Genomic DNA, 23,287 nt, shown 5'->3' with positions numbered 1-23,287 from the left:
TCTAGTCATATGGAATATGATACTTAGACCTTAGCAATATACAAATCGAGTTAAGCCCGAAGATTCGCAGTAAGTGTTATAAGGAGTAGTCGTGGCTATTGCTGTATCTCAGTTTCCTATAGATGCAGCCAGATGTAACCACTTCAGGGATCAAGCATCCAAGTTTGTCTGGGTAGAACATGGGGTGTTAGCTTTGCATTAGCTTATTTTCTTAGGCTGAACCAAAAACGCGTTATTTTCGTGATTGGTCGAAGGAAGGACGAAATGAGGCACCACATACGGGGTTCATTATAAAACCCACCGTCCTACCCCCCCCCTCTTGTCATCCCCCAAATACCTGCACCATTAACCCTCCTCAATACCTAGATTATGGCTTACACCCCCCGCCCAAATTTCCTATTGTCGCTCTTCCGCCAATCGTTAAACACATTTATCCATTCCTCGGGTGATTACCCTCTCTTAGCGCGAGCTCATAGACTGTTACAAGAGGAGCCTGGCCAAGCAAATAGCCCTGTTTTGTTAATCCCAATTACTGTGGGTATTGCCCTGCATTTACTGGTAAGTTTCGTCCTTCTCTCGGATTCTGCCTTATCCTGGAACTAACCAAGGCAACAAGATCCAATATGTGGTCGGCCATGTGATGATGTCTGTATTAATCCTCGAAACCGCTAACACCCAGGCAAACTCTCATGAATTGGGCGGTGGTAAACGGACTCCCTCTTGCCAACGGCTCATACGCACGCTTTCTTCCCTTTACAGCAAGGGTGGCCTCCGACTCCTTTTTAGTGGCTTTGGTGCTGCGTGTTCTTACTGGGCTGCTCAATCATGTGTAACGAAACTGTTGTCGTCTCTGGTCTTGCCATATAAATCCCTACAACCGCTCGCCTATATTACCTCATCTGTCCTGCTCGCAGAGACCCATTTTTTCTGGTCTGCTCGTACGATTCTTATTCGAGAAGACCAAATCAACAACGTTAGCAGACACCGCAACTGGAGACGATGGAAATCTCTGGCCGTTCCAGCCCTGATCCATGCCGCTACTGAGACATTTATGAATCATAGCCCTGCCATAATAGAGGACCTTACCAGTACACCCCAAGGGCATGTCACAGTAGCGATAAAGTCAAACATCATCATGTCCGATATCTTGGTATCCGCCTTTATGCTGGTTCTTCATGTTCTGCTCCTCCTTCCCTCATATATCGTCTTGATATCAGTTGAGGCAAGCTTCCTTCCTCAGACATGCGAAACCATTGTTCTTTCCTCCTCCAGTCAGCGAGCAAGATGTGTTCGAGAACTATTTCCGACTGCCGAACTACCGCTACAGGCACAGAAGGCGTGGCAGATGGTAGGGACTGGAAGATTACTGTGGTGTCTTGAATTACATGTGAAGATGTGCTTCTGTTTGTTGTCTATTACGGCCATTGTTCATCCCCTTGTTCGCTACTTACTTTAGGGATTGAACAAGGAGAGGCATCAGCTGAACAAGAAACTATGATCTTCCCCTCTGCGCATGTAAGCCAAGATCCCAGTTTTCGCAAGTGTCGACCAGCGACGAAAAAGGAGCAAAAAAGGCTTTGGCAACTGCACTAGTATGTTTGGAGTTTCTTGGGACATAAGAACTTGAGGCAGATGGTGTTTAACGCTCTTTGTGGAGGGCTTTCCAGTACTGAGTCCGAATAGAAGGAAACTATGAGTTTGCTCCAGAATAGGGCCTTCTGTACCATTTCGATAGGTTTAGAATAAATACCAAGAACAGGAAAGGTCGAGGGTCTAAACTGATTAGTTTAACAACATGAATCAGTACTTGAGGCTAGATTGAAGTCCGGTGTTCACAGCCTTTGTGCAAAAAGAGGCACTAAATAGGTTTCGATAATTATCAACAGAGGCAAATTACTTAAAATAGATGAGTAAAACAAGCCTACACAAATCTACGAAGCGGCACCAAGTTTTTAAAAAATAGTAAATCTATTCATTTCACAGGACCGTATTATCATGTATAGCCCAGAAGGATAAATAACAAATCAAAAGCAAATGGATATATATCATGCAACCCATAAATCCCATATATACGAGAAGAGTATCCACAAGAACAATGCAAATAACCAACTCCAAATCAAAGACAACCGAAAACCCATTTTATGCGTTCTCAGCGTGATACGACTGAGACTCCTTGCGACCATACTGGTCCCCATAGCCATACTGCTGGTTCTGCAGCGAGGGCATCTCGAAGTTGCTGCTCTTCCAGGGTGTGATGCGGTTGACGTACATCCAGTCGAGCTCCTCAAGAGTACGGCCCTTACCCTCAATAACGAAGAAGTAAACGACGAGGGCAGCAACTGCTAAGCATCCAGCAAAGACATAACCATAAGCAAAGTCAATGGCACCGGTGATAAATGGGGTAAAGAAACCGATGAGGAAGTTCCAGCACCAGTTGGATGCGGTGGCCAGAGCCATACCCTTGGCGCGGTACTTAGAAGGGAAGAGCTCTGCACAAATCGCCCAGATCATAGGTCCCCAGGTCATGGCGTAGGCCGTAATGAAGAAGCAAGCGACGACAACCATGCCCTTGCCGGGTCCGGGAGTATTTTCGGGGTGGTTGACGTCCAACATGAAATGGCCGATGGAGGCGAAGATCATGAAGCAAACAAACATGAAACCGGCACCGGCGATAAGGGACTTGCGACGACCAAAGTTCTCAACGATGTATAGACCACCGAAAGTGGTACCGAAGTTGACGGCACCGAGAATAACTTGTGTGATGAAGCTGTTGGAGATACCGGCACCTTGGAAGATAGTCGTACCCTGTTAGGTTTTCGATGTTAGCACGTGACCCAGACGACCGACGGACAAAGCATGACGAGATGTCATTGGAGGAGAGGGTGTAATATATGCTTACATAATAAAAGAAGTAGTTGGCGCCAGTGAGCTGTTGCAAAGACTGGAGCACCATACCCAGGGCGATACGGTACAGCATGCGTGGAGCGGTGATAAACTCGTGCCAAACCTGCTCTTGGGATTCGGCATCGAGCTGTTGCTGGATCTCCTCGAGCTCCTGAAGGATGATGCGGTGGTTCTCAGGAACACCATAAAGCTTGGACATGGTGTTACGAGCACTATCGACACGACCGTGACGGTACTCAAAACGTGGGCTCTCGGGGAAGCAGGCCATACCACCACCGAGGACGAGAGCAAAAAGAAAGGTGAGACCTAAAGTAATCCGCCACTGGGCAGTGCCATCGAGATGCTCGGTTCCCAAATTGATGCAGTAAGAGAGGAAGATACCCAAGGTGACGAACAGTTGGTAGCAACTGATCATCGCACCACGAACCTGGCGAGGAGCACTCTCACCCTGGTACATGGGAACGAGCAGGGAGCAACCACCGACACCGAGACCAGTCACCCAACGGCCCATGACCATCTGGACCCACTTGCCCGCTGGGGAAGAGATCTGAATGATGAGTCCGACATTCAGGATGATACACCAGAATGTGATGGACCATTTACGGCCCAGCTTATCGGCAATAGGAGCAGCACAGAGGGCACCAATCAAGGTACCAATGGACAACAGACTGACAATCAAGCCAGAACGGACATGGCTGAAGTAGTATTTTCCTTCTTCATTCAGCTGACCATAACGTTCCAAGTAGTTGGACATCTCCTGGAAACCAGAGATCTGACCGGTATCGTAACCGAAGAGTAGACCACCCATTGAGACGAATGCACCCATGACGAACGCCCGCAGCGTAATGCGGGGAACGGGTGTGTCGACTCCGGAATCCATGGGCTTATTCACAGCCACGGACTCTTGACTTGAATATTGCTGGGGAGCGCCAGCTGGGCTGATCGTCTCCCCGTGATGAGCAGAAGTCTCGACACCCATGGTGAAGAGGATGTAGGAAGAGGCGGTGTGGTTGTTTGTGTTCAATTAGGTTCGCAAATCTAAGCTGAAGAAATAATACCGACTAGGCAAGTAAAAGATAGTTATGGGAAGATAGTGGTGGAGGGTATCCCGAAAGAAAAGAAAGATATACCTCCAGGGTATGGGAGAATATTGTTGGGAAATAAGAGGACACCAGAGGGGAATAGAATTTTCAATTCAGAAAGGGGAAATCGTTGTCCTTTTTATGTTTCACCGCATGCAAATAATCTCAAAAGAAAAAAAAAACTTTTTTGAAAAAGGAAGGGCGAAAAGTTCCACGAAAAAAACTAGTGACGACAAGTCCCAATGTGGAGAGCCGACCTCACGGCCATTGTCCGTCCGGGACACGGGGATAATAGTCAAGACTACCCGCATTTTCCGTGCAGGACTTGCAAGCGATTGGCGAACAGACCGACCGAAACCGACAGCCATAGGCCAGTCAGGCCAGCCGAAGTACTAGGAAACGGCCGGCACACAGGGGGACAGGCAACAGTTCGGGCTCCACGGCCCCTCGGTGTGGCCTCTGGTTCGTCATGGTGGCCAACCCGTCAAGACACAGCCTGGAGACTGGGTGGAGGACACAGCGAGATGAAGGGATCAGCGCCACTGGCGGCCATAACTGGATCGAGGTGCGTGTCAGAAATTAACCGTGGTTCCCCCGTGACGTTGTTAATAAGAGGTCCCTGGCGATAGAGTTCAAGTTCTCTCGGCGCCCGGAAGGATGTGAAACCGTTAGCAATGGAGTTGTCGCGACCTCGGCATGCCTAGAAAGATGATGGTGACTGAAGCCGTCTTGGCTTTTGGGGGGCGATGGATTTGGTACGTCGATGTGGCACTGCGAGAATTCATTCTCGAGTGATGAATGTTGGGGTTTAGCCAGTCACGAGCCCCAGAGTCACACGTGTGGGGCACTAGTCCGGAAACGATATGGAGCTAGTCTGTTTAGGGACTAGCACCGTCCTCAACTCCACGTCGGCCACACATGGCCGGAATTCCACGGGGAGAGTGTGGGAGAGGCATTTCCTGGAGCTGATATGGAGAAAACGAGGGGAGGCTTCCCCTTCCGTTGACCGGTGAAGCACGACATGGAGAATATCAGGATGCAGGGACCGCGAGGAAAAGAGGGGAAATGCGGAGTGAACGTCACTGTTCACCACTATGATGATATCGCATCTCACCTCGATTTTTACGATCGAATTTTCCACCCCATAATATGCGAGCCCGATGTCATCCACATTCCACGGTCACCTAATAATGATAGTATTGTTCCTATGACTAATGAATAGTATGGTTGACATCCGAATGCGTTTTCCCGCGAAAATAGGGCAGCCATGCCGACCGAAATGCTTTGGCCATCGGCACCGAAAAACCATGTTCACGGCATCCGTCTTGGGTAAAAAGGGATTCCAAGAACTTTCTGGCTCTCCCGACCGAGCCGAAACTCGTCAGCGGCGTTGGTTCTCATGCATGGTTGGCTCTAGAACCATCCAAGCTTTGTGGATGGACTTAGCGAGGTCGTCAAACAGACACCTTCTAGAAGTAAGCATTCATTGCTCGTTCCCGCGAACTAATATTAATGGCTATAGTCACAGATCGCTGCGAGTATCTAAATTTGATTCAGTAAAGTAACACACCGGATTCGTTAGCTCTGGAGGGATACGCATACCGTTTACCTTTAACCCCTTACTCCGGACAGAGTCAGATTAATCTGGTGACTAATCGGAAGTCCATCTGCCTGTAACTACTCCGTTCTTCCTCTAAGACAACTTAAGAGCCCAGTCTCCACATCCAATCTGAAAAATTCTGGACCCCGTAGAAACTTCCTTCTCAGGAATAAATTTACACTTCTACCCGGATCAATCATCTTCCGACCCACAGGTTCGCCGCAGCACTGCCTGCTTTTTGATCAGGTGAAGAATCGCCTCCCTACACTAAGCACGCCCTCAGGGAAGGTCTGATGACCAGTTCAGATCAAGACTATTATCATCCCGTTGCATGATCTTATCTCCATCGCCACATTGAGCTCAAGATGCGGCTTTGCGTTGCTCCTCGGAGACTCCCGATATCCGGGGTGATCGGCCGGAGGGATTTCGACTGGATCTGATGCTTCATCGGATGATTCTGGAAAGCACGGAACTGTCTGTGCCCAGCCAGGATTGCATAACTTCTCGTCTGGATCGAATGTCCCAGAAGGTACTAGTAGTTATCTCAACTTTCTGTCGTTGCATACTTCATAGTACTGTCTGGTGTAGTTGACGGCAGGCCGCGGCAGGTAGTGATGATAATGGCGTCTTCCTATTACATAGGAATTTTTTTACCAAAAAAAAAATATGTACCTCTATTCGCTATGTCTGCTGTGCTAGAAGCGTCTAAAATAACCCGATTATGTGTGATCATATACTTTTAGCCTAAATTCTGTGTTGAATATATATTCAGCTATTATATATAATCTGCGGAAGAATACATTTTCGATCGGTTACAAAATGAAACGCACAAACGATAATTTACAAGTAATTAGCGTCAACGACAATAGATCTACGAGGCAAATAACTATATCTTAGTGCCGACTTCGTCAAATGATCTTTTTTTTCTATCGTTCCTGGCAGCGTATCATGGTCGGGTTCAACTCGGGTCCAAGTTATATCAACAAACAATCCGGATTAGTCAGCTGATCATTCTTGACGCGCTTCATGATGATCTTACTACTTAATACTGTCATTATCGAGGATTGATACGCCGTGAGCCGTAATCCATATGGATTTAGGCATTGGGGTTGGTAATCAGAAGGTCTGGGCCATAACTCCGCCTAGGCTTACATCCAATTCCGAAGGATCCGCAGAAGAGCAAATGAAAATGTCCCTATTGGAATCAAGCCGGGGAATTATATCACAGATTGAGAATAGACCAGAAAAGACGAAGAAAGCAAAAAAAAAAAAAAAAAGGAGGCTGAAGCAATCATTCATACCGGTATTACTATCGTACCTTCGCACTCACTGAAACCTCGCCAATTCTGACCTGACATTGAGCTTCGTCTTACCCGCTACTAGACCGGACTTGAATGTGACCTTCTTCTCAAACACGACAACCACATCCGAACCGCCAAATTGGAAGTAAGAGATGTTATCACCCTTCTTAACCTGGTCGCCCTTCTTGACTGTCATAACAATGGAAGAAACCTGAGCCATCCCAATCGGCAGCACCGCAACCTTCCCGTAATCCTTCGTCTGAATGACCACGAGTCCACGCGTCTGACACCACTGATACCCAGCATCATCCGGGGCATCCAGGTCGTAGAAGTCCTGATCACCCTCGAGCCGTTCCCTCCGCTTTGAGCACATGTGGGGATTCCGGACGAGCCTGCGGTCTCCGGACAGGTGACCATTCTCAGTGGCAACCTGAAGGTAGACCTGGTCCTGGATATTCTTGACTTCAATGACCTCTCCGCTGACGGGCGCATGCTGACGGTGATAGTCAGCCGGGCCCAGGAACGCATGCATGAACGTGCCGTTATGATAATCGAGCGTGGAAGCTTGCAACAACTTGTCAATGGGCCAGTCGATCCCCTTCGCCTCGATACTGTCGATACTAACGTTGCCGTTCTCGATGGGCCAGGAGCCATTGAACTTCGAGTCCGCGACGCTGACAATGACCTTCTCGTCATTCGGGCCTGCGAGCGGCCGAGCGGAGTCGATATCCTTCCACTCGCGCGCGAACCAGTGATTGAACGATACCCAACCGGACTTGGGTTCCGCCCAGAGGGCGGCCTCCTTGTTATACTTCTCGTTGCGGTAGAAGGAGTACACTGATGCGGCGGACTGGGGTGTGCCCAGGAACAAGCCCTGTTGGCGGGCGAATGTTACTAACCAGTAGGAGAGCCAGCTGAGATCTGTGTTCGAGTTTTGTGGCTGAATTTCGGTCTGGAGGCCGCGCAGTGCGGGCTGGTCGAAGACCCAGTAGAAGACGAGGATCTTCTGCAGAAGCTCGTCGCCCTTGCTGCTGACCTTGGGAACCCATTGGAGGAGGTCGTCGCAGTAGCGGAGGTAGTCGTCTAATGTCGCGATGCCTTCGTTGGCCATCTCGTCTTCGTCGCCCTCTGCGCTGCCGATGAGGGCGGTTGCGATGGCATCGTTGAAACGCTTGGTGCGATCTGCGTCGCGACTGATGAAATCTCTCAGGTCGCGAACCAGAGGCTCCTTCGCGACGTACTGTGGTACAGACATGATGGGTTGAGTGAGAAAGTTGGATATTTTATGGAGCAGAAGTTACTAAAAGAGTATAGTATTGTCGAACTGAGAAAGTAAGAGTGAAAGCCTTGAGTTCTCGACTTCCGGAGCTATCGCACAGCTTCTTATAGACACCGCCAAGAATCAACTACGACCATCTTCAAGCCTGTCGTATAGGCGGCCAGCATTTGGAGCTGAGAAGGCTGCATAGCAAATTAATTTGTCTGGTCGGACAATACTCCGTATTGGTGCTCAGGGTGGCTTAGGCAGGATTCCCATCAGCCCCAGGTCTTCATTCGACAGATTCGCCACTTTGATGCTCAACACATCGAAAACACTTCGTCTGAGCTGAATATTACGAGAAAAATATCTTCAAAGTCTCTAATGGGGACCACACACTGGGAAGTTAACCCACTTTTGGCGCAATTGAGCAGGTCTTTTGCAAGTGATGACAAGCTTACTCTTGTGAAGGGCTCGCCGACAGCTCGCTAAGGGTCGGCCTTGATGCAAGTTTGTGGGAGTCACATCGAAGGGGACGCGCGCATATTCCGGAGCAGATTGGTTCAGCTCGTCATCAGGCTGTAGATAGAACCGTGTAACGTTCTATTTGTAGTTGAGGGTAAACATCGACCCCGGTGTCGCTATACCAGACATTATACCCTAGATACAAAGTAGAATCTCGTCAAGATTACTGATAATATTACAAGGAAGCCCATCCATCAAAACCGGTCAATGGTGTGTTTGTGTTCGAAATCGGACGCGGAAGATTCGAGTCTGACGCGGCTGGGTCGTATTTGTTGATTATGGACCCACGGTGTGTTTTCAGCCGACCGGGATGAGGAGACCAGCTGAAGGCTGTATATTGGGATGGAAAAAATCTCTGTGAAAGAATTCAACCAAATGGGACATTGCGGGATGCTCTTCAGCTGAACGAGGGGGCCACTTTTGGGCCCATATTTATAGGGTGATAATAGAAGAGATGCGAATCTTATGGACGGAAGAACTGCCTCGATAACCCCACTTAAGGCCCCTCTTTTAGTATTTTTGTCAATTGCGCCATGTTCCCTCTTCATTCAAACCCTTGTCCAGACTTGACAGCTTAGATTGTGTTGGTGTGTCGGGAAGATCTCATAGAAAATAAATCGTGTCTAGACAAATCGCCAATCGGTGTTTTACGGCAAGTCGGAGATCTATCCGAGGACAGGGGAGTATCGTGTTGATAAATCGCAAGCTCCATGGTAAGCATTGCAAAAATTCGTTCTGTCTTGTATTCTAGGCCACTGTTCTTTGTGGTCTAGACAGACCCCTATGATGCAAGCTTAACAATCGAGTCCTTCAATTAGTGAGGCTCTGATATGCCTGCAACTCGGTGTATAGTAACCGTTAAATCCTGGCAAGTAAAGCAGCCTTACACGATACCCTTTAGTTTGGAATACTACCATGAAGCCTCCGGAAGCGATCGTACATATATACAAGTCTATGATGATCTGGTCTGCGCAATGAGTAACACGATAGCAACAACCACAAAAAGAGAACAATTATGCGGCAATCTAGTATCTGACCACCATCACCTCGAGCTTCGCCAGCTCAAGCAACAATTAACACTAAGCCTTGTTACATTTATACTGGGAACCCATGACAAGGCTATTATGGCCAACCATGGCGCATGTGCATGGGAGGATGCATAAGATCGTCATCTAAAACCCCTGGCGAGGTGCCCGTATAAGCCTTCCTAGGGTTCGACAGAAAAATAGTTGGCAGTAGAGAAGATTCCGTATCACTCCATGTTACAGTGCAAGATCCCAATCTTGGTGACCTGTAATGACACAGGAACGGAATACCATACCAACAGGGCGATGCTCGCAGCTGTTGTTCCAAATTTTGTAGATATTCCTCCAGCTTTTTGGAAAATTCAGCAGCCTCAGTGGCAGCGCCTGTGAGGTTGTACGATATCGTCCGAAAGCCTTGTTTCTCGCTGGGCGGGGTACTGAAATAGTGTGGTTCTGAGTTTTTCAGCTGCCTGAGAGTTTCGGAGATGACTCCATAGGTGCTATTGTCTGCATCGCCTGGTATACTGAAGTAGAAACACTGAGATGATAGCTGCTTGGTGTTCTGCCCTGATAGTTGTTTGGTCATCGTTTGGGGGCTATCTCAAGTTTCTTGAAGATTGGAACGGAGGTACTGAAATGGCTAAAGTATCGAGGGTAGGAAATAAAAGGTTTGATGTAAGTAGGTTAGATTGCTATTGATTTATCTAGTGTGAGGGCTTCGTAGCCCTATATATCCAAGCTCTATCAACGACTGCAAATGTTCTACATGGAGATTTATGGCATCCACCATAGTACCAAAGAAGTAGTACTGCGACGATGTGTTTGATACAATGCAAAATGCGTTTACTATCTGGTTTGAAAGAAACAATGGAGACCCCGGATTGATTCAATAATGTCTTTATCAGCCTTTATGGAAAAGGCCGATAAAGGCGAGCTTTACAACAAAGCCCAACGCGCTATTTTTTGTGGTAGAATCCTTTGTCAGTATGGAGTATGAGGGGATATGGCGGATTATTGCTTGTATTCCGTAGCGACCGTTTCTACCACCGCTGGTTATTTGCTAACCTTCACTATGGCCCTATCATTCTATTAACCTGCAAGAAGCTTGATTGATTATGAAACCATCTCTGATGTTTCTGGTTTCGTGTTTTTCAGGAGTTCTTGGTTCAACATACCCAACATTATATCACTTGTCCATCATGAAGTTTTCCAGTATCTTCTCATTATGTCCATGCAGAGCTATATCTAACATTACTCCGGCCAAGACATCCACCTTGATCGAAGGGCCCAGCCCGAAAATCAAGCTCCTGAGAGTCAACTCTCGGGAGACTACCATCGCCGGTCGCAATATATAGGTCTCGATCGTATCCCTATGATTTTCAGCGCTAGCAATCAATTGATTCTCAACCTCGCCCTGTATCATATTAGTCCCTGTCATAAAGCCTAAGAAGACTAGTAGTTCACGTAAAGTCCTACCCGAATCCTTCTATACTCCTGCGCGAACCATAACGGCTTCGACTGATCTCGCTCCGCAACTGCACCACTACAATAGACAAAACGGAATTTCATCGGACTCTGACTACCCGATGCTACAGCTCGATGGAAAGCTTCGAGGCTCGAAAGCGTATACTCGATATGGATCTTCCGGGCCATCTCCATATCAGTCATGACTGCTTTACCTAGAGTCCTGTGCCTCGTTAGACTTTCTGGCCTCGCTACGATAAATAGAGAACTACCATATGCAAGCTCCTGCCCCTTTAATATCTTCTAATATCGCATCGGAAAAACTAAGAAAGTCATTCACGATGCGCACCGTCAACTTCGGATGATGAGTCACTGTTGGAGGAAGGTCCCGTCGCGAGAAGGCAACGATAGATGTGATGGAAGGGTTCTGGAGGCATTGCTTGAGGACTTCGCAGCCGATGAAGCCCGTTGAGCCCGTGAGTATAACCTTCATAGTGGGTATAATGATTACGAGATCTCTTTTCTCGCCCTGAGGCGCCAACATTGGGCGTCCAACTTATATGCTTACGACTTGGCGGAGTTAAAACGGAGGTAACCGTATAAAGGTTACCATACCTTATCACCTGACTTCCGGCCCCACCTGACGCCTGTTTTTTAATATATACCGACTTTTGGTCATTTCTTCAAAACACCATAATTCTACCAATATGGCTTCAATTCAGGCGGCTTTGAAAACGTTAAAAAAAAGCTTACTAAAGAAGCTAAGCTATAGCTTCAAAATAATATTAATCAGGTTGTTGTGATCTCAGGGGAAAGATGGGCAGAGTGATGCTGTATCAGCTACACGTACGTAGCCTACTGAGGACCGGATGCCATTCTGATAGATCTCAATTCTATGGACGACTATATCAACTATCTTGAGCACTTCTTCACTCTTCCTCATGGGTAAAGCCTTCAGGGGCAGAAGAGTTGGTGATCCGGCCAAGCCACTAGGTGGTCACGTGTCTCCTATAGATTCATATCACAGGTTAAAAAAGATAGGAATAAGATATCTATACCTTATATACCAAGGAATAGGAAGAATGTCGGTGATTTAAGTAGGGTTAACCATCGTTGCAGAGATATCTTCTATTGTAAATCGTCGAGGTTGGCAGATCCGCCTGCCGGTCACTTGGCCTCTAACAAGTCCGAGCTGCTTACCGGAGATTTACAGGCGAACGTAGGACGGACGGACGATCATCATCCAGCCAATAACCGGTCTTCCTACTGAGTCTGCCTGGTCAGTCATGAGTCCAACGTACCAAGGATGCACGCAAAAGTGAAAATAATGAATAACGATATCAGAGACCCGTCTTGAAATGAGTATAGAAATTTTTCACCATAGATGAAAGCTTTCAGAGAACAGAAAGGATTAAGAGGGAATCATCATATGAACGTGGACCCCGGGGAGGGGTTATTGAATAGACTCAGGGGCAACAGACACATACCGTCACGTCTATGGAATGTTCACTGTCAATGCACAGACTAAGTGGAGTTCACCAGCCGATAGGAGCGTCATGAGTGGCAGCTGAGCCTCGATCTAGACAGATCCATTTCATGCCGTTAGGGCATTTCAGCTCGCCACATAAGCCGTTTTATTAAGATTGTCCGAAGGATGCTATGCGTTAGGAGTAGGTGCCATGGTGGAAGTCACTTGTGATGCTAATGTTAAGAAGATTGAATCCATGGAGATCGCGAGGATTTCTGCTATCATACCCAAAAGACCAGGGAGCTGCAAGGTGGTGGAAGGGGTTTCACAGGGCTCCTTGTCCAAGACATGGCATGTAAGGATTTTGTCCAGGTTCCACCGTTCAGGTTGTTAAATATTTATCGAGAATAGGGCCGGCCCTATCTCTGTTTTAATTGTTTTCATTCTGCGTGGACCACGATTTGATACTGGTCTCTTATTGGCTGAACTCTTGCTGAGCGAACCTCGGGGCATAAGGTAGCTAACTATTGTGTATTGTTTGATGCCCATATTTTCAGCAAAGACGAGTACTTCTCAATATAATATCGGAAGTCTTAAGATAAATTTGTGTATGATGATATGATATCACACATGGATCTTTATGCTACTCGCGATTTTAATAAATCGCGAGAGTCTTATACTCGACTTAATAAATTTACATATATAGTGCAAGAAGAAAAGGCCGAAGATTTTGCCAAACATGGCAGGGGAATCACTAGGAAAAAACTGGGTTCACTCATGCGGAAAGAAAGAACATTACCGACAATATGTTTTTGGACGCGAATCATATCTATGGAGCAATCGGAACTGTACGCAAGGATGCTTGTTCAAAGATCCTTGTACTTAGAATGTCTGCGTGAAGTGTTAAGCAGGCTCCTCTGAAGTGCTTGGATCTGGGGACTAAGTCCGGAATTAATTGTTGGCACTATCATACACTAAGCGGGTAGTGAGAAGCAATACATCTGGGGATAACGTCCAAGTAGGTCTTCTTGCTTAGAAGTGTAGAGTACGCTTTTCTTTAGTGACATTGAGAGGGAAAGGGGCCGTCTTCGTGAATAATTCCTCGAAGAGTCTTGGGGCTTTCTATCCGCAAAGGAGTATCGAACAGTCCTGAATATGAAAGACGGTGACAATTATAGCCCCATGTAATACACTATCGATACTTTTAGCCCCCGTGCCACTCACTTGAGCTCCACCGAATATAGCCTTCTATTCGAAGTGCCCTGTGCTAGTTGCTAACAAACAGATGTCAATCGTGGAGCCACAACTGACCTAGCCAATTGCCAATCACTCCTCCCTATTTCATTGTTTGTGATAGGCGCTGGGAGTCCATATTTGAGGCTGAAGGCGGGAAAGATTGATTTTGGCCCTTGTCAGCCAAGTGGATTCCACCTCACTATGCGTTCAATCAGCCCTGCAATATCGACCAACAATCGTTAATAAATGTCCCGTATTCCTGCGAACATAGCCAACAGCATTGAGATTAAGAGGCACATCGTACTGGATGAGATCTAGTCAAAGATCAACCCACAGGCACTGCCTGGCCTAGGAGGGTTCCAAATGGGCCTCTATCTTGACTCCCTCGCCCAGGTTCATGAGAGATATAAGAGGCCATGCTGCCTCATATACAAGCATGACTATTTTACCCATTCTAATTCGCGTAGCCTGATAAGACGCTACTGACTATGCTGGCAAAATCACCACTCTTCCTTGCCTTGGCGGGGATTCTCTCTGTTGCCAGCCGGAATGCGACTGCGGGGGAATGATCCTCGCCCATTCATCCCGTTCACATTGTATTCAAGGGAGCTCCTGGAACAGGAAAGACCGCTACAGCACGCATCATCGGACAATCAAAAGATCGTGATTATTCTTGCTGGTTATACCGAGGATGTGGACACGCTGATCCAGTAAATCCAGGATTACAGTCGCGTATCCCGACCAATATCAATTTTCCATCCATGTCTCCGAAAAAACTGTTTCCGGTACCTTGAGCAGCAAATTAGGAAGCTGCCCATTCGAATCGATAGGACATTATATGGGAATTCCGAGAAATTAGAAATCGTGTTTCAACTCTTCTCCCGGCATCGGAGGACGCGATCATGGGCAAATGGCCGCGATGTTGAGACTTTGGCCCGAGATGCCATCGGCCACGTTTTCAAAGGGCAGCAATGCGCAAGAAACTTGGACGATGAGCTCACTGTCTCCATGGATGATATCATCGGCTTTCCTGAGAGAGGTGCTGCTGCAGCGTGAACAAACCCAGCAGAACACAGTAACAGAGGAAGAGCTGGATCATGACTAACCCTCTGATCGAGTTCTGAAAGCGCTCTTGCGATTTCACACGCCATTGAGTAATTGACTAGGTAGGCGGGAGGTCCGATAAAATTACGGAGTGTACTCCGATCCATCTAGATGCAATGGATGCCTTTTCATACTATTCGTTGTTGGTATCAAAGCCGATCGGCGGCAATGCGTAGACTTTCCGTTAAGCGTTAATTGGTGCGCCATTACAGTAAACATGGAATGTCATTATTCATAGATAGATCTAATCAAGAGAGTATTTGGGCAACTATCGTGCTTACCAACGCGGATGGGGACTATCTTGATTCCTTGATATAATTTGTCAGGAATTGGCCATAATCACGCAATTCCGAGAGATCTGACGCTGTCAACGATGAGAGCTTCCCCGCATGGTCTGACTTTGATACACAGATAACGGTTTGGATAGACACAATAATTAGGAATAGGAAATGTGAGCCAGAACTTCAGGTTTTGGGTGAATCAGCAGTAGTAGAATCCTGCTCATTCTTGAATATGCGGCAGTGCATACGAAGCGTACTCCCAAACAATTTAGCATGAGATAGATTAAACAAGACACCAGGCATTTCTAAGCAAAATGTACCTCGTAAGGCGTCATTTTAATGCAGCTGTCGCCATACGGATACGAAGCCAATCATTGACTCAAGTTGCCAACGACATATGCATAAGGTTTTGGTATAAAGATTGCGACAAATCCTCTATCTGATCCCAACTATCACTTGTTCTCACGATAGGACAAAGCACCAGGAAAAGAACTTCAAAATGCCCGTTGAGTTCATCAGCCTCACGTTCCCCAATGCTTCCACGGAGCTCAAGCCAATCCCAAACGCAAGGATTGATCCAGAGTACCTGGAACGGTACGCACGAAACCTAGATGACTATGGCTTCAACTACACACTAGTGCCGTACGACTCATCTTACTTTGACCCCTGGACAATCGGAGCGACTATCGCGGCCAAGACGAAGAGACTCAAAATCATCATCGCTCTGCGCCCCAACACATTGTACCCCACTGTGGCAGCAAGGGCTCTCGCAACATTGGACCAACTTAGCTCCGGTCGTGCGGTCGTTCACTTCATCGCCGGAGGCAGTGATGCTGAACAAGCGAAGGAGGGCGATTTTCTGACGAAAGAGCAACGGTACGCGCGACTGGAGGAATATATCCGAATTCTCCGTCGAGCGTGGGATTCCCCTGATCCATTTGATTGGGATGGCACATATTACCAGTTCAAGCAGTTCACCAATAAGGTACGGCCCATTAACAAGACGATCCCCGTCTCTGTGGGTGGTTCATCCGATGATGCCTACCGAATTGGCGGTGCTCTAGCAGATATTTTCGGCCTATGGGGAGAGCCTTTGAAAGAAACTAAGCAACAAATCGACAAGATCTACGCGGCAGCTGAGAGCGCCGGTCGCTCTGACCGTCCTCGCATCTGGGTAACCTTCCGGCCGATCATCGCAGAGACAGACGAGCTGGCCTGGGCCAAGGCTTACCGCACTTTAGATGCTCTCAAGGCGAATCGGCCGGGTAGTCAAGGTAACACGGGCGGGGCGCCACAAAATGTCGGGTCTCAGCGGTTGTTGGACATTGCAGCTCGTGGGGAGGTGCAGGATCGGGCCCTTTGGTATCCGACTGTTGTTGCTACGAATGCCAAAGGGGCGTCTACAGCGTTAGTGGGATCTGCACAAACGATCGTCGACTCGATTCTGGATTATGTTGATTTGGGTGCGGAACTGATCTCCATCCGTGGGTATGACAACCTCAATGATGCGATTGATTATGGACGTTATATCCTGCCACCTGTGCGTGAGGTGCTGCAGGGACGAGAGGCTAAACCTACGGCTTAACCTTGTGTAATTGTGCGACAGACGACTCTGACTGCCAGGCGCAAGCGTGGGTGGAGGACTTTCCGTGCAGTTTCGCGTTGTGGAAACATTTTGATCCTGCTCTAGAATCAAGTCTGACATATACTAGCAATCCTTATCTAATGAAGAACATTAACAGTCTGACTACTGTGGTCTATAGGAGTATCGAACTGAGTCGTCCAGAAGTCTGCACTGGCGAGAATCCTAGACATTGCATACAAACCTGGATAAAGACGGTAAAAGGAAGCGAGGAACAAAGCGGGAAGAAGGAAGAGGAAAGAAAGGCAAGAACGAGATGTGTATAAAGGATGAGATACAGTATTACACAATGTGTCAGACTTGTACTACTTGACTTACAGGGATACGCCCTGCCATAACCCGTCACCTTTACTAAGAGGCTTTACGTTGCTAGGACGTGTAAAAGGGATGTTGATGAATACATCATGTGGAAAGCCAGCGGACACACTGGTTGTGCCCTAGTTTTATGACCGCGGAATAATATTCTTAGAAATCAAATCTGCATCAGGTATGTTCTATATATTGAAAATTCTATATCCTGTGAAGCAGTCTACTGACTTTCATCTGTTGGTAGGTGATCTTATAATCAGTCTGTAACCCAACCTGATAGTGCTCAAGATATAGGTAATCATGCTAATAAAATACTCTATTGACTCTACAGTCCTCGGTAAGTCTGTATCTCCGTATTTTTTCTTGTTCTTCTCTGTGAACAGCTAACGCGCCGTCAATTTGATAGTGGAGAGTAAGCCTACCCATAAATTCAAAGACTATAACCACCACCACCACCCCACCATCACCACCACCACCACTACTACTACTACTACTACTACTACTACTAACGTATCATGCTTCCTCGTGGCAGCTTTATTAGGTAAGAGTCACTTCTATCTTCTCATCTATATCTTCCTTGAAACATTACACTAATTTTCTTAGGATTATACAGATTGCGGGTAAACTGCATCATCCATACACCTATACATCTCTTTTTTTCCATGGACCTAATTCCATCCATGACAAAATAGCTCATTCCTGCCCGTTGTTGGACAAAGTAATGCGGTCTATCCCAAAGTCAACATATATACCGATCCAAACTGCAATGATTACTGGGCATCCTTTAGTGTCAGAGGTGGACCTGGAGCTTGCTAAATCTCCAGGCGATGCGGAATTTGCAATACTTTGCTCTACTGCCTTTCAATCAAGCTATTTAAGTACGAAAGTGCCAAATCCGATGGTTCAGAGCTCCTGACCCCTTTATTGAGGATTTTCCTTTCTGATATATTTCCAGATGATGCAGCAAGGAGAGGCACCTCTGACGAGACCGACTGTACCGAATTCGTACACTCAGACATTGCTGTGGCTGCTCATCCTTGCCGGTGCCCTAATATCCTTTGACCTCAAATTAGGGCTTGCAGTAAAGAAAACGACTCGCTGAACCAGATCTAGCAACAAGCGATGGGTTACGGGCAAGCAATCGCTGCATAACTATATCCTCTTTTGAATAAGAGCCTTCCAATCTCAGGAGGAGTCATCTCAGCCAATGAAAAGAAAATGTACTGCAATTGATCCTAAGATTTCTGATAGCGCGGCTGTGGAAGCTGACCGGCTTAGTGCCGCAACGGTCATTCTGCGGTCCAAACAGAATCATGAGCATTGGGTCAATCTCACTAGTCTGATTGGCTTATAACAGTGGATTTTATCCCCTTTTCGAGGCACTGGCTCAGCTGATTTGCTAGCGAAGCAAGATACACCAAAACCAACAGCAGCCTATGTATAGTATACAAGAAAAGGGCCTTTTTTTTAAAAGTTATTATCGATAGCCTTAACTGATTGGTTATGCAGCCGCTCAGGCGAAGGGATGAACCTCACTAAGCTTGCCTTAATGGGGCCGCGGTGGGTGAGTGGCGCTAACATCGCTACTATGTCCCGCATATAAGTTTGGCCTTTATTCAAGCACTAGTTGTCTAGGAAGAGTCTCTTGACTCTTGCATACACTCTACCGACTCCAGAGAACATGCATGCAACCAACCAAAAAGATGAAGATATTGAATTTAGAGTAGATTTTCCGCACGGCAAAATTACTCCGTAGCTGTGGGCATACTGTCCTTCAAATAGGCTATCATAGCTAGCTTGGCTAACACTAGGCCACCCCCGGGGTATCCGCAATACGAAAAATATACTTGGTAGCGCTTGCTTTTCCTGACTTTAAATCCTTCAATGCATCCCCAACGCCTTCTAGGCCTCCGGGCCTAAGTTCGAAAGGATGGCCGGTGAAACTGTTATTCTGCAGGGCTCTCGTCAGGTAACGAGAGAAGATGTGCCCAAGCTCCTTGTTGTCTTCAAGTCCAGGCTGTTTGTGCACCGATCCCACATGAGTAACTGATTTGATCGCAGGCGAAACATCTAGGTCATTTGGGGCCACGAAATCAATCTGTCCTCCGGCAGCGACTGATCGCCTCAAGACCTCTGCGCTCTGCGGGATAATGTTAACGGCATCAAGCGCGTGCTGGACAGTACTATGGCCCGCTTTTTCAAGGCTGTGAGCTATTTCCTTAACCGTTTCCTCCGCACCCCCACGATAATCAATGACTGTGTCACCTTTGCTACGATCAATAAGACTCTCCACATAATGAGAACCTTTCCCTGCGATCGCAATGATGGGATGGATGTTGCTATTAGATGCCAATTTAATAGCATACGAGCCAACCGCTGTGCTCGCGCCGTAAACGACGAATGGGATCGACTTCTGGGCAGGGGCCCATGGGAATGGGAAGCGAAGATGCGCGTACAGAGATACAGCAGCAGTCATGGCGGTGAGTGGGATTGTTGCGGCCTCTGCCGACCAGGTCAGATATACTCGAATCAACAACGACGGGGGACGAAAGCACCTTCAAATGAAGTGTGGTTGGGTAGATGAAAAGTCGTATGGCTCCACGCAATTCCGTATTCCGCATAGGAACCACCAGGAGTGAACATTTCGTGGAATGCAGCAACACGGTCGCCTGGCTTGATGGAGATGTGAGCTTTAGTATATATGAGACCTGAAGACTTACCTTAAATTCAACCACTTTAGAGCCCACCTTTTCCACAATGCCAGCCATATCATCCCCCTGATTTAGTCCTCTCTTGACTTCCAAAGGAATGCGAACGGGGGAGTTCCCGGAAGCCGCAAAATCAGGGGCTTTCCAATCCTTGGGATTCGACCCGGAGACGATCACTCGGATAAGAACTTGATCCTCGTTTGGTTCTGGGATCGGACTCTCGACGATCCTTACCGTCGGTCCGGAAAGGTTGATGGCTTCCTTCATTTATTCTGAATATGAACCCTTATTGACAGGGGATATGGAATCTCAATGATGCGAACACCCGGAAAACCAAGAAGTAAGTGGCCGTGTTATAGTCTATATTAACAGAATCGGAATCAGAGGCATGCGTAATGTCATGATGGTAAATCCGTCAGGTGGAATTACACCGATTTCTAACTAACTGGTTAATGATTTCTAACAACTACTAATGATTACCAAATGGGAAACAATTAGTTATTTATTTTAGCTATTTTGTCAACTATCTTAGTTATATCATTACCAATCATTGCTAATTCCGTTAACTCCGGCATAATAGCTACCAATATGAGTAGCACGACATGATTAATTAGAGTAAACTTAGCCATATAAGATGCCATCTTTTTTCGATTTGTCCCTCTCTTTGATGTCGTGGTAATACTAAGTCTACAACTCCCGCAAGTAACAATCTTCATCAAACGTTAAACACCGTCCAATATTCAGCAAACCAAAAATGGCAACTCCATTGAAGAACATTGCCCTTATCGGCGTGAGTTCCCTTCTAATTTCGCTGAGATCTCATGTACAAACTAATTTTAATGCGTTGAAGGCCAGCGGGAATATTGGCAAGATTATTCTCGAGGGCCTTGTTGCCTCATCTGAGTTCAAAGTAACTGTTTTGTCGCGCAACTCAAGCGACGCAACTTTCCCTGCCAACGTCACTGTCCGCAAAACCGACTTCTCCGAGGATGACATAGTGTCTGCTCTCAAGGGTCAAGATGCCGTGGTCTCAGCTGTGGGCGCCACTGGGTTTAGCGAGCAAAAGAAGTTTATAGATGCTGCCGTCCGCGCTGGTGTTAGGAGATTTATCCCGTCTGAGTTTTCTGCAAACACCCTCAGCGACGCTGTCATACAGTTGGTGCCCTTCCTCGAACAGAAGAGGGAGGTCCTCGAGTACCTGAAATCCAAGGAGTCAGTGGGACTCACCTGGACAGGTATCGCCACTGCTCTCTTGTTTGATTGGGTATGCACTCGAATTCATTTGATCTGCGTGAAATTTGTCTGATCATTCGTCTGTAATAGGGCCTTGCAAACGGTTTCCTTGGCTATGATGTCGCGTCCCGTACAGCAACCATCTGGGACGGTGGTGACAAGACATTCACTCTCATCAACGAGAAGCAACTCGGAGAGGCTGTCGTTTCTGTTCTGAAGCAACCCGCAGAAACTGCCAACCAATATCTTTACGTTTCCTCCGTCGAGACCTCGCAGAAGGAGATTCTTAGCGCTTTCGAGGAAGCTACCTCTTCCAAGTGGACAGTGACTGATACTACCACAGATGCTGAAGTTAGCGAGGCGGCGAAGAAGCTCAGCGTTGGCGACTTTAGTGGTGCTTTTACGCTGGTTCGTGGCACAAGCTATGCAACCACCCCTGGACTCCGTGCCAACTACGCAAAAGACGAGGAGCTGGCGAACGGAATGCTGGGATTGAAGCAAGAAAGCGTTAAAGAGACTGTTAAACAGGTTGTGAGCAAGTTTGCATAAAATGAGTCGGAGCGAGTGTCTTTCAATAGAACAAGGATATTCCGAGTTTCACCGGCCCCTTTCCTGTCAGAATTAGACAAAGATGGCAATGTTATCGCGTGTCCAATTTCAGCTGCACTATTACCAGAGAGCCAGTGTCATCAACTAAAGTTGTTTGTGATCTCAGGGGAAAGATGGGCAGAATGAGGCTGTATCGGCTACACGTACGTAGTCTACTGACGATCGGGTGCCATTTCGATAGATACTCAATTCTATGTACGACTCTATCAACTATTTTAACCGCTTCCTTATCTTCTATCTAATAGGTAAAGCCTTCAGGGGTTGGAGTCGGTGATCCGACCAAGCCACTAGGACCCCGTGGTCTCGTATAGATTCATATCAAAAGTCAGTTGTGTGCAACCTCTGCTAGCTTTCTTAGCATCACCTTGATGCCACCGATCGTGCAGGATAAGCCATGGGCAGCTCTACGCGCCTTTTCCTCGTCCCCATTTCACCATCTGTCGCACGGCACGGATGCAAAACAAACTGACCACCGGCAGAAAGCCCCCTGTGAATAGGGCAACGAAAGGAATCTTGATTCTTCTATCTAGTGATTGGATTGAGGTTGGTAATTTATACCTATTCAATTGAGGCAGGTATCTGAGACATGGCAGGCAGAAGGCAGGGTGGCGATCAACTCAACCCAATCCACATGCGCTACTGTTTGAGTGAGTTGACTACTTAATAAGCGGTTTCTTGAAGTTAGTTAACTATAGTGATTTAGAGAATAACGTCAGTATTCAGGTTTCCATAAAACTACTGAACAATAGCTATAGCTACCGCGCCTACCGGTAGCCACCAGAAGGATATAAGGACTCGCGTTCTCAAGCATGTATCTAGTTAACCTTTAGATCTTCACGATCAATATTATTGTCATTGCAGAGTACACCTTTGCTAGCATCCACTCATCCGAACTACTCTACAGCTACTACATGCGTGTAGTAGGTGGCCGTACCTTCAACTACAAAGCCCATTGGTGAACAGCAACTCGCCACAGTGCCGTCTCAACAAGACTCGAACAAGACTTAGTCATCCATGGTGGTTGTTTGAATAATTACGCGTTCGAGAGGGTAGGTGGCATCGACATTGAAAGCGGGTCCCGCCACATTAAAGCCACCTGATAATGTGGAATTGATAATACCCATAGTATGTAAAGTATGTAAATAACAGTAAATCCTTGGAATTTCACTCACTACCTCCATGTTTCTATTTCTCCCGAATTCCGAATTCTTAAAGACTGGTTTCTAAGTACTTTATAACTACTTTACAACTACGTCACAGTAGCTTATTATGGATTCTCCGTTGATACCTGAAGACCCAGGTACTATTTTACAAGATGATCTAATCCAATCAATTGAAACCAACTTAAGGAACCACAGCAAGAAGTATGTTGTTTAAAGTAAAAATTCAGAGTCTCAAGGCTGAATTACTTGTAAAGTAGATTGAAATCAGAAAGAAAAAGCGAGAGTTACGTAAGTTAAGAGTTAGAAAGAGAAGACTAGTTCATTATTAATCAGTTTCCAAGCACTATCGTATTGTATCTTGCCCGATTGGTCCAT

The 23,287-nt window shown here is 46.9% G+C and overlaps 10 protein-coding genes across 10 annotated transcripts; 4 read left to right on the top strand and 6 right to left on the bottom strand.

Annotated features, from left to right (window-relative positions):
• The first annotated feature begins 223 nt into the window (after positions 1-223).
• Positions 224-1,921, top strand: BDW43DRAFT_267208 (uncharacterized protein). Its single transcript, XM_032040973.1, has 2 exons — positions 224-558; positions 617-1,921. Exons 1-2 carry the CDS (start codon positions 370-372, stop codon positions 1,454-1,456), a joined length of 1,029 nt encoding a protein of 342 aa, XP_031903410.1. The 5' UTR covers positions 224-369; the 3' UTR covers positions 1,457-1,921.
• Positions 1,922-2,139: 218 nt separating this feature from the next.
• On the bottom strand, positions 2,140-3,883 carry BDW43DRAFT_298162 (sugar porter family MFS transporter; the record flags this gene model as incomplete). The annotated part of the gene is made up of 2 exons (XM_032044521.1): positions 2,140-2,805; positions 2,900-3,883. The coding sequence occupies 2 exons, from the start codon at positions 3,881-3,883 to the stop codon at positions 2,140-2,142; spliced, it is 1,650 nt and encodes a 549-aa protein (XP_031903409.1).
• Positions 3,884-4,055: 172 nt separating this feature from the next.
• BDW43DRAFT_240666 (uncharacterized protein) lies at positions 4,056-4,811 on the top strand. The gene has a single exon (XM_032039669.1). The coding sequence runs from the start codon at positions 4,229-4,231 to the stop codon at positions 4,613-4,615; it is 387 nt and encodes a 128-aa protein (XP_031903408.1). The 5' UTR covers positions 4,056-4,228; the 3' UTR covers positions 4,616-4,811.
• Positions 4,812-6,697: 1,886 nt separating this feature from the next.
• Positions 6,698-8,423, bottom strand: BDW43DRAFT_240660 (phosphatidylserine decarboxylase). Its single transcript, XM_032039668.1, has one exon. The coding sequence runs from the start codon at positions 8,140-8,142 to the stop codon at positions 6,913-6,915; it is 1,230 nt and encodes a 409-aa protein (XP_031903407.1). The 5' UTR covers positions 8,143-8,423; the 3' UTR covers positions 6,698-6,912.
• Positions 8,424-8,845: 422 nt separating this feature from the next.
• Positions 8,846-9,022, bottom strand: BDW43DRAFT_267203 (uncharacterized protein; the record flags this gene model as incomplete). Its single annotated transcript, XM_032040972.1, has 1 exon — positions 8,846-9,022. A coding segment is annotated over one exon (177 nt), but the record flags the coding sequence as incomplete, so codon positions are not given.
• A 770-nt stretch (positions 9,023-9,792) lies between these two features.
• BDW43DRAFT_308245 (uncharacterized protein) lies at positions 9,793-10,281 on the bottom strand (the record flags this gene model as incomplete). The annotated part of the gene is made up of 1 exon (XM_032046447.1): positions 9,793-10,281. The coding sequence occupies one exon, from the start codon at positions 10,279-10,281 to the stop codon at positions 9,793-9,795; it is 489 nt and encodes a 162-aa protein (XP_031903405.1).
• Positions 10,282-10,579: 298 nt separating this feature from the next.
• BDW43DRAFT_240654 (putative nucleoside-diphosphate-sugar epimerase) lies at positions 10,580-11,698 on the bottom strand. Its single transcript, XM_032039667.1, has 4 exons — positions 11,432-11,698; positions 11,172-11,382; positions 10,871-11,109; positions 10,580-10,773 (listed from the first exon to the last, which is right to left on the bottom strand). Exons 1-3 carry the CDS (start codon positions 11,650-11,652, stop codon positions 10,882-10,884), a joined length of 660 nt encoding a protein of 219 aa, XP_031903404.1. The 5' UTR covers positions 11,653-11,698; the 3' UTR covers positions 10,580-10,773; positions 10,871-10,881.
• Positions 11,699-15,747: 4,049 nt separating this feature from the next.
• On the top strand, positions 15,748-16,833 carry BDW43DRAFT_323669 (LLM class flavin-dependent oxidoreductase; the record flags this gene model as incomplete). Its single annotated transcript, XM_032049800.1, has 1 exon — positions 15,748-16,833. One exon carries the CDS (start codon positions 15,748-15,750, stop codon positions 16,831-16,833), a length of 1,086 nt encoding a protein of 361 aa, XP_031903403.1.
• A 1,443-nt stretch (positions 16,834-18,276) lies between these two features.
• BDW43DRAFT_267201 (zinc-binding alcohol dehydrogenase family protein) lies at positions 18,277-20,257 on the bottom strand. The gene is made up of 3 exons (XM_032040971.1): positions 19,920-20,257; positions 19,755-19,872; positions 18,277-19,701 (listed from the first exon to the last, which is right to left on the bottom strand). The coding sequence occupies exons 1-3, from the start codon at positions 20,172-20,174 to the stop codon at positions 19,007-19,009; spliced, it is 1,068 nt and encodes a 355-aa protein (XP_031903402.1). The 5' UTR covers positions 20,175-20,257; the 3' UTR covers positions 18,277-19,006.
• Positions 20,258-20,560: 303 nt separating this feature from the next.
• Positions 20,561-21,937, top strand: BDW43DRAFT_267198 (aromatic alcohol reductase). Its single transcript, XM_032040970.1, has 3 exons — positions 20,561-20,697; positions 20,758-21,171; positions 21,231-21,937. The coding sequence occupies exons 1-3, from the start codon at positions 20,662-20,664 to the stop codon at positions 21,687-21,689; spliced, it is 909 nt and encodes a 302-aa protein (XP_031903401.1). The 5' UTR covers positions 20,561-20,661; the 3' UTR covers positions 21,690-21,937.
• Positions 21,938-23,287: the final 1,350 nt, after the last annotated feature.

This window comes from Aspergillus alliaceus (genome assembly GCF_009176365.1).
Source record: "Aspergillus alliaceus strain CBS 536.65 unplaced genomic scaffold BDW43scaffold_8, whole genome shotgun sequence".
In the NCBI taxonomy this organism is placed as follows: Eukaryota; Fungi; Ascomycota; class Eurotiomycetes; order Eurotiales; family Aspergillaceae; genus Aspergillus; species Aspergillus alliaceus.
The sequence above is the reverse complement of the archived record's forward strand: the minus strand, read 5'-3'. Positions and strand labels throughout refer to the sequence as shown.

Bases quoted from the DNA above. Each gene is read 5' to 3' on its own strand.
- BDW43DRAFT_267208 (XM_032040973.1), top strand. From the start codon at position 370: ATGGCTTACACCCCCCGCCCAAATTTCCTATTGTCGCTCTTCCGCCAA. The intron at 559-616 runs GTAAGTTTCGTC...CAAGGCAACAAG, and splicing joins GTATTGCCCTGCATTTACTG to ATCCAATATGTGGTCGGCCA.
- BDW43DRAFT_240666 (XM_032039669.1), top strand. From the start codon at position 4,229: ATGTGGAGAGCCGACCTCACGGCCATTGTCCGTCCGGGACACGGGGAT.
- BDW43DRAFT_240660 (XM_032039668.1), bottom strand. From the start codon at position 8,142: ATGTCTGTACCACAGTACGTCGCGAAGGAGCCTCTGGTTCGCGACCTG.
- BDW43DRAFT_240654 (XM_032039667.1), bottom strand. From the start codon at position 11,652: ATGAAGGTTATACTCACGGGCTCAACGGGCTTCATCGGCTGCGAAGTC. The intron at 11,383-11,431 runs GTAGTTCTCTAT...AACGAGGCACAG, and splicing joins GGGGCAGGAGCTTGCATATG to GACTCTAGGTAAAGCAGTCA. The intron at 11,110-11,171 runs GTAGGACTTTAC...AATATGATACAG, and splicing joins AGGAGTATAGAAGGATTCGG to GGCGAGGTTGAGAATCAATT.
- BDW43DRAFT_267201 (XM_032040971.1), bottom strand. From the start codon at position 20,174: ATGAAGGAAGCCATCAACCTTTCCGGACCGACGGTAAGGATCGTCGAG. The intron at 19,873-19,919 runs GTAAGTCTTCAG...ATCTCCATCAAG, and splicing joins CTAAAGTGGTTGAATTTAAG to CCAGGCGACCGTGTTGCTGC. The intron at 19,702-19,754 runs GTGCTTTCGTCC...CCTGGTCGGCAG, and splicing joins CAACCACACTTCATTTGAAG to AGGCCGCAACAATCCCACTC.
- BDW43DRAFT_267198 (XM_032040970.1), top strand. From the start codon at position 20,662: ATGGCAACTCCATTGAAGAACATTGCCCTTATCGGC. The intron at 20,698-20,757 runs GTGAGTTCCCTT...AATGCGTTGAAG, and splicing joins AGAACATTGCCCTTATCGGC to GCCAGCGGGAATATTGGCAA. The intron at 21,172-21,230 runs GTATGCACTCGA...CGTCTGTAATAG, and splicing joins CTGCTCTCTTGTTTGATTGG to GGCCTTGCAAACGGTTTCCT.